Source organism: Oncorhynchus tshawytscha, linkage group LG16 (genome assembly GCF_018296145.1).
Source record: "Oncorhynchus tshawytscha isolate Ot180627B linkage group LG16, Otsh_v2.0, whole genome shotgun sequence".
Classification (NCBI taxonomy): Eukaryota; Metazoa; Chordata; class Actinopteri; order Salmoniformes; family Salmonidae; genus Oncorhynchus; species Oncorhynchus tshawytscha.
In genome coordinates, this window is record NC_056444.1 from 59459917 (window position 1) to 59468588 (window position 8672).

At 42.6% G+C, this 8672-nt stretch overlaps 1 protein-coding gene across 1 annotated transcript; it reads left to right on the plus strand.

The window, feature by feature from the left end:
• Positions 1 to 202: 202 nt before the first annotated feature.
• On the plus strand, positions 203 to 8338 carry gss (glutathione synthetase). The gene is made up of 12 exons (XM_024399795.2): positions 203 to 368; positions 649 to 793; positions 3782 to 4003; positions 5532 to 5671; positions 5843 to 5959; positions 6136 to 6216; positions 6374 to 6451; positions 6628 to 6694; positions 6818 to 7012; positions 7136 to 7217; positions 7324 to 7513; positions 7741 to 8338. Exons 2-12 carry the CDS (start codon positions 659 to 661, stop codon positions 7862 to 7864), a joined length of 1431 nt encoding a protein of 476 aa, XP_024255563.1. The 5' UTR covers positions 203 to 368; positions 649 to 658; the 3' UTR covers positions 7865 to 8338.
• The last annotated feature ends 334 nt before the right edge of the window (positions 8339 to 8672 follow it).

Genomic DNA, 8672 nt, shown 5'->3' on the forward strand with positions numbered 1-8672 from the left:
TTAATTGCTGGATAAATCTTCAGGGGATATAGTATTGAATTGAATTACGTATTTCGTTTCCTTTTAAGGAGACGAAAACATTGGGCAGGATTTGACCTTCGCTATCGCTGGTCCACACTCCAGTCCAGTTGGTGGCGGTAATGCACCTTAAAGTTGGTTGCCAACTGCCATATAAAACCCACAGAAGAATATGTTTTCACGGTAGTGAGTTTTGAAGAGAACGGAAGAGGCGTAGTCTTTGGTTTGCCCCCAAGTCCATGTTTATCCGTGGGGTTCATTCTTGAAGGGAAAAACATCTGTTTTTTTTGGGGGGGGGGTTGCCGTTCCAGAGCACATCATCTGAGCATAATCGGCGTATAGAAGGACAGGTTTGTCATTTAAAATGTGGTGGTGCATTTAGGTTGATAGCAAGCCAAAGTGTATGTGGATGCTGCTGGTAGCTAACGTTAACTTAACTAGCTAGCTACAGTGTCTTCCTAACTTTAGTATGTAACGTTACAGCTCTGTATCAGCCCAATGTCCCGTCAGAATCCAGTTGCGGTCGAGGCTAATCTCAATGGGAATCCCTGTCTAAATAAAGGTTAAATCAATAATCTGCTTTGTCATGGTTACAATGCAAATACGTTATGTTGGTCTCACCTTGCACAGGTGAACTGCAATGGCTGCCAACGGGATACCAGAGGATGTGTTGATGGATAATGATCTCATAAAGGACTTAGTGGATGTAGCAAAAGACTCAGCCCTTCTAAACGGAGTGTTGATGCGGACTAAAGAGACACCCAACTCATCAGAGGTAAACCTTATTCTGCTTGATTAGGCTAAACCGTTTAGACACACTGAACTGTTGTTTGATATGACTATAGAATTCTCTACTATAAGATGGCGAAAATCACCTGTTTTGGTAAATTTAATTCAAAGGAGAAGTGGGAGAAGGAGAAACTGGGCAGCCATTGGAGCTATACTGTTCAAAAAAGGGAGTTTGTAATGCCTAGCCATGCCAGGAATTCTCTCTTTTGAGCCTATGTTGTATGACTGGATTTGTGGAAATCCAGGGGCGCAACTTTCACCGCGGGCGGGGGGGGTGGTATGCATGACATTGCATTTTTGTACCCCCCCTGCCCTCTCCCCCGTTTTGTGCTTTAGGAACATGCAGACACCTCCGGTGGTCGAGTAGGCTGTTTGGAGTGGTTATCTGACTGGTAACCTCTACTTCTAAAACCAAAGTTGCGCCCCTGTGGGAATATATTCTGTCTCAGTGGTCATGTTACATATTTTTCTGTTTATTTTTCACTATACCAAGTATCTAATCTACCATCTTAAATGTTCAGAGAACAGAATGCCAAGACAGTTAATGCAATTCAATTGCTTAACTGTACATGCCAATCTGTTGTGATAATCAGAGAAATCCCAATAACATCAAGTTTGTAAATTCATTCTAGGTTGCGCCCTGGTCGTTGTCAGATTGTCCTGTTGTAAATTCGGAGTGTTAAACTCTCGGAGCGTTCAGAGCGCTCACTGGACGCTCTGGCCGAGGATTAGGGTTGATCCTAGCGTTCTGACCTCGGCGGCAATCTAGCACTGGGGCTGGGACTTTCCAGGTACCTCACGATCATGATATATAGGGCTCCTGAGTGGCGCTGCGGTGTAAGGCACTGCATCTCAGTGCTAGAGGTGTCACTACAGACACCCTGGTTCAAATCCAGGCAGTATCACTACCGGCTGTGATTGGGAGTCCCATAGGGTGGCGCACAATTGGCCCTGCGCCGTCCGGGTTTGACCGGTTTAGGTCATCATTGTAAATAAGAATTTGTTCTTAACTGATTTGCCGAGTTAAATAAAGGTTACTTTTTAACAAAATTTTATTAAACAAAGTTTGGACACACACCTACTCATTCCAGGGTTTTTTGTTATTTTTACTTTTATCTACATTGTAGAATAATAGTGAAGACATCAAAACTATGAAATAGTTTGCACACCCTTGGCATTCTCTCAACCAGCTTCATGAGGAATGCATTTCAATTAACAGGTGTGCATTAAAAGTTAATTTGTGGAATTTCTTTCCTTAATGCTTTTGAGCCAATCATTTGTGTTGTGACAAGGTATGGGTGGTATACAGAAGATAGTCCTATTTGGTAAAAGACCAAGTCCTTATTATGGCAAGAACAGCTCAAATAAGCAAAGAGAAATGACAGTCCATTAAGACATGAAGGTCAGTCAATACGGAAAATCTGAACTTTGAAAGTTCCTTCAAGTGCAGTCGCAAAAACCATGAAGCGCTATGATGAAACTGGCTCTCATGAGGACCGCCACAGGAAAGGAAGACCCAGAGTTACCTCTGCTGCAGAGGATAAGTTCATTAGAGTTACCAGCCTCAGAAATTACAGCCCAAATAAATGCTTCATGTAACAGACACGTCTCAACATCAACTGTTCAGATGAGACTGCGTGAATCAGGCATTCATGGTTGAATTGCTTCAAAGAAACCACTACTAAAGGACACCAATAAGAAGAAGAGACTTGCTTGGGCCAAGAAACACAAGTAATGGACATTTAGACTGGTGGAAATCTGTCTTTTTCTCGGAGTCCAAATGTGCGCGTCTTTGTGAGACTTAGAGTAGGTGAACAGATGATATGCGCATGTGTGGTTCCCACCATAAAGCATAGAGGAGGTGGTGTGGGGGTGCTTTGCTGGTGACACTGTCTGTGATTTATTTAGAATTCAAGGCACACTTAACCAGCATGGCTACCACTGCAGCAATAAGCCATCCCATCTGGTTTGTGCTCAGTGGGACTATTGTTTTTCAACAGGACAATGACCAAACACACCTCCAGGCTGTGTAAGGGCTATTTGACCAAGAAGGAGAGTGATGGAGTGCTGCATCAGATGACGTGGCCTCCACAATCACCTGACCTCAACCCAATTGAGATAGTTTGGGATGACTAGTGAAGGAAATGCAGCCAACAAGTGCTCAGCATATGTGGAAGACTGGAAAATCATTCCAGGTAATGCTGGTTGAGAGAATGCCAAGAGTGTGCAAACTGTCAAGGCAAACGGTGGCTACTTTGAAGAATCTCAAATATAAAATATATTTTGTTTAACACTTTCTTGGTTACTACACGTGTTATTTCATAGTTTTGATGTCTTCACTATTACTCTACAATGTAGAAAATAATAAAAATAAAAACCCTTGAATGAGTAGGTGTGTCCTAACTTTTGACTGGTACTGTATATGGCTATTCTATGATTTATATATGTTTTCTGAATTGATACTGTGATTTTATAGCAATTTGATGTTCCAAACATTGCTCACTATATATATATCTGCAGCAGAGTTTTTGATCAGTCGTAGAAATAAGTGCTGAAAACATATTGACTCACTATTTTTTTAAATTCCATAGTTTTGGCAAAAGTACAGCTGATTTGCGCATGCTAACGCTACCTAGCAAATCGAAACTTGGAGTCAAAGTATCGCTATATCATCCAAAATAATATAAGCTTGCTATTTTGTGTCTGGAAGAAGCTTTAACACCTCACTTTGAACATTTTACTTGCCCTAGCAGAGCTGGTTAGGCTGTTTTCATGTTATCTAGAGCGTTGGTGACTAACTGGGTTACTGGCAACAATTGAATTCAGTTTCTTTGCCGATGTTTACATATCTGCCATAACAAGAGTTTAGGGCTTTCGCAAACTCCTCAATTATTCTGCACTCTGCCACTCTCACATCAGTGTAGATTGCCATGGGGAATTTACAAAGGCACCCTTATTGTGTGTTTGGTTTCAGGTGGTGACCTATGCACCGTTCACGCTTTTCCCCTCGCCAGTGCCCAAGGATACCTTCCACCAGGCTCTAGCAGTACAAACGCACTACAACCGACTGGTGGACAGGATCAGCCAGGACTCAAGCTTCCTGGAGGAGGCTCTAGCCACCACCATCAAAGTGGATGATTTCACTGGGAGGTTGTTCAATATATACAGACATGTTTTACAGGAAGGCAAGACCCAGGTAGGGTATTATTGCTTTCGAACAAATCAAATGTTATTGGTCACACACATTTTTTGCAGGTTTTGCGAAATGCTTGTGTTCCTAGCTCCATCAGTGCAGTAATATCTAACAATACACACATCTAAAAGTAAAATAATGGAATAAAAATATATATAAATATTAGGATGAGTGGTATTGACTAAAATACAGTAGAATAGAATATAGTATGTACATGAGATCAGATTTTATTGGTCATACACATGGTTAGCAGATGTTATTGCGAGTGTTGTGAAATGCTTGTGCTTCTAGTTCCGACAGTGCAGTAATATCTAACGATTCTAAAACGACTACCTAATACACAGATCTAAAGGGATGGAATATATACATATATGGATGAGCGATGGCCGAGCGGCATAGGCAAGATGCATTAGATGGTATAAAATACAGTATATACATAGGAGATGAGTAATATATGTAAACATTATTAAAGTGGCATTATTAAAGGACTAGTGATCCATTTATTAGAGTGGCCAATGCTTTTGAGCCTGTATGTAGGCAGCAGCCTCTCTGTGTTAGTGACGGCTGTTTAACAGTCTGATGGCCTTGAGACAGAAGCTGTTTTTCAGTCTCTCGGTCCCAGCTTTGATGCACGTCTACTGACCTTGCCTTCTGGATGATAGCGGGGTGAACAGACCTTGGCTCGGGTGGTTAATGTCCTTGATGATTATTTTGGCCTTCCTGTCACATTGGGTGCTGTAGGTGTCCTGGAGGTCAGGCAGTGTGCCACCGGTTATGTGTTGGGCAGACCACACCACCCTATGGAGAGCCCGGTTGCGGGTGGTGCAGTTGCCGTACCAGGTGGCAATGCAGCCCGACAAGCTGCTCTCAATTGTGCATCTGTAAAAGCTTGTGAGGGTCGTAGGGGCCAAGCCAAATTTCATCAGCTTCCTGAGGTTGAAGAGGCGCTGTTGCGCCACCTTCGCCACACTGTGTGGACCATTTCAGATTGTCAGTGATGTGTACGCCAAGGAACTTGAATCTTTCCACCTTCTCCACTGCATTCTCGTCGATGTGGATAGTGGTGTGCTCCCTCTTCTGTTTCGTGAAGTCCATAATCAGATCCTTTGTTTTGTTGAGGGAGAAGTTATTTTCCTGGCACCACTCTGCCAGGGCCCTCACCTCCTCCCTGTAGTCTGTCTCGTCGTTGTTGGTAATCAGGCCTACTACTGTTGTCAACTGCAAACTTGATGATTGAGTTGGAGGTGTGCGTGGCCATACAGTCATGGGTGAACAGGGAGTACAGGAGGGGGCTGAGCACGCACCCTTGTGATGCCCCCTATGTTGAGGGTCAGTGAAGTCCAGGACCCAGTTGCACAGGGTGGGGTTCAGACTCAGGGCCCTGAGCTTAATGATGAGCTTGGAGGGTACTATAGCATCTGATATTGCTCAGCCTTCAACACTATGTTGGAATGCATTTCAAGTTGCAATAATCAAATACATTTAGGTGGAGGTCAAAGACCTTGCTCATTTATTTATTGTACATTTCCAGTCCATAGTTTTGGGTCTGAATCGCTCAGACTACATGCTGGACCAGAATGGAGATGGGAGTGCCTCCCTGAAGCAGATCGAGATCAATACCATTGCTGCCAGTTTTGGTGGTCTTGCCTCACACACGCCAAACGTCCACCGGTATGTGAACCACAACAATACTGCTGGTTTTCCCTGCTGAAGGTTTTTATTCTCCTGCTGTAAAAGATACAGGACGATGGGAAAGGGAATTGGAGAAGTATGTTTGGTTTGAAGACAAAGTTGTAAACAATTGAATGCCCTGTGAATGACCCTGTCTGTCTGCATCAATAGACACATCCTGAAGGTGGCTGGACGGTTGGAGGATAGCAAGCGTATCCTAGACAATAACCCTTCTGCAGGTCTGGCAAAGGGCTTAGCTAAGGCCTGGGAACTCTATGGCTCAGAAAGGTGGGTTTCTTGGTTAGGATTCAGATGTGTGAATGCATTTGAGATCCGTCAGTTTGTACAAAGAAAAAAAGAGGATACTGAAAACTAGGACGTTTTGTTGGTTGTCTATGTCAGTAACAGAACACAAAGTAGATACCACTGCTGAGCTTTTAATATGGGTAATTCTGTCATTAAAGGGCAGTAGTCTTGTATCTGGTTGAAGAGCTCCAAAGAAACATCTTCGACCATCGATATGTGGAGAATGAGCTATGGAAGAGGTAATCAACTCTGACTCAATCATCTGATTTTTATCCTGTTGATGATGCTGTGATGGAGCCTCCTACTGCCACTTTTGTAGCCATGGTAGACAAATGTAGTTGACTACCATTGGTATATCAAAATGGCGTGACATAAAATAGTTCTGCTTGTTTTCAGAAATATTCCTGTTATACGAAGACAGTTTGAAGATGTAGCTAAGACGGGATTCCTTGATCAGGATAAGAGGCTGTTTGTGTAAGTGTTACTTTAAAAAAAAAAGTTTATTATGGTCATTTGAGTGCTCAACATATACTAATGTTTTGATTTTGCAACATCTGTTACTGATAAAAAGACTGTCAAACATTGCCTTACTTTCAATGTAATGCCATGCTCATTGTTTCATTTAAAAAATAAAAAACATTTTGTTGCAGAGATGGACGGGAGGTTGCTATTGTGTATTTCCGTAATGGGTACATGCCACAGAACTACACAGAACAGGTTTGAACACAATCATCTTAATTTTTTTCCTTCACGTTCTCAGAGTTTTGCTGTGGTTGTGTCATCTTGAAACTGATGCAATCACTTATTATCATGACAATGTGTATGATTTTTTTTTTGTAGAACTGGGAGGCTCGTCTCATGATGGAGCGCTCTCTGGCTGTGAAGTGTCCAGATATCAGTACCCACCTGGCTGGCACTAAGAAGGTCCAACAGGAACTGGCCAGACCGGGTGTTCTGGAGAGGTTCTTTCCGGGTGAACCTGACGTTGTGGACCAGATCCGGGCAACCTTTGCTGGGCTGTATACATTAGACATGGTAAGAGAACAAAACCGGGCTCTTTGGACTCTTGATAATGTTTGCGTACATACCTCTTTCTTTAAAGCCTTTCCTAGCAGTTTGCTTTTCTGCTTCAACTTTCTTATTCAATCTTACTAACAGGGACCAGAAGGTGACAAGACTGTGGCTATGGCTTTGGCAAAACCAGACCAGTTTGTCCTGAAGCCACAGAGGGAAGGTGGGGGTAAGAGGACCTCAGCTCTTTACTTCACATCTCTCGTGACCCTGACCTCTAACCTTATCATGCTGTGGCCTGTCTGCTAAAGTGTAGATTTTCTCTACTCCTGTAGGCAACAACCTCTATGGAGCTGAGATCTGTCAGGTACTGGAGGGTGTGAAGCAGAGCACAGAGAGGATGGCCTATATTCTGATGGACAAGGTTCAGCCCCGCCCTGTACACAACTATCTCCTGAGACTGGGGACGCCACTCAAACTCAGCACCTGCCTAAGTGAGCTGGGTGTATTTGGGGCCTACGTCAGGTACAGTCAAAGACCCTTCTGTACACATTCCTGTCTTGACAACTTCATAGAAATTGTATATGTGAGTTGAAATGAAGTATACTGTAATTGGAGGTGGTTTACATTTTGGCCCACTGAAAACTATTGCATCAAGATGTGGTGATAACAATGTACTCCTGCAGAGTAATGAAGATGCCTTTTGTCTCCTCTCTGAATGGTTGTGTGTCATGATTTCTGTGTCCACATAGGCATGGGCAAGACATGGTGCTGAATGAGTGTGCTGGACATCTGCTGAGGACCAAAAGTGATGAACACTCTGATGGAGGTGTGGCTGCTGGAGTGGCAGTGCTAGACAATCCATTCCTCGTCTGACCGACACTGCCCTCTGTCACATTAATAGTGAAACTGCACAGAAAGATGGTAGTAAGAAAAGTTCAACACACAAGTGCTCTTCTTTGACTGCAGAGAAAATTGCTGCTCCCCATCTGTTTTAGATGTTTATTTGATACTTTTACTGTAAAATCAAATGTGTGCTCTTAGAGCTTGTGCAGATCAGGAATGAGCCTGATGGACGAAGAATAGCTGTGTGCGGACACTGAAGTCTTACTGGCGCAATACATTTCTATCACTGCTCGGTAGACTTAAACAGCCAAGAAATGAATGGAAACAGAAAATACTGAACTATGATTATTTCACACCAAAAACTGTAGTATTCCAAATGTTGAATTGGAGAAACGGTTTTAATCGGGATAGAAGAGAACCATTGCGAGGTAATATCCCTAGAGTAAATAATAGTATTAAGATTGTTTATGGGAATAATAGTAATAAATTGTTTTATTACTTTCAGACTTTTGTTTTTTTTGTATTTTAATATGCATTCATAATATACTGATGGGATTTGATGCAGTGGGTTTCTATATTGGCATTAGACAGATGGATAAAGGTATCTGACAGATACAATTCAGTTCCATTTTATGAACACCAGATGGGACATGGGAAAATAATGTATGTGATTTGCATATTCATGGGGGTGTTACTTACTGTGGCTCAGTTGGTAAAGTACGGCGATTGCAACACCAGTACTGTAGGTTAGATTCCCAGGACAACCCATATGTAAAATGCATGCACACATGACTAAGTTGCCTTGGATAAAAGCGTTTTCTAAATGGCATATATTATT

Coding starts and splice junctions, on each gene's coding strand:
- gss (XM_024399795.2), top strand. CDS start 659: ATGGCTGCCAACGGGATACCAGAGGATGTGTTGATGGATAATGATCTC. Junction 5,960..6,135: donor GAACTCTATGGCTCAGAAAG/GTGGGTTTCTTG, acceptor CTGTCATTAAAG/GGCAGTAGTCTTGTATCTGG. Junction 7,514..7,740: donor GTATTTGGGGCCTACGTCAG/GTACAGTCAAAG, acceptor GTGTCCACATAG/GCATGGGCAAGACATGGTGC.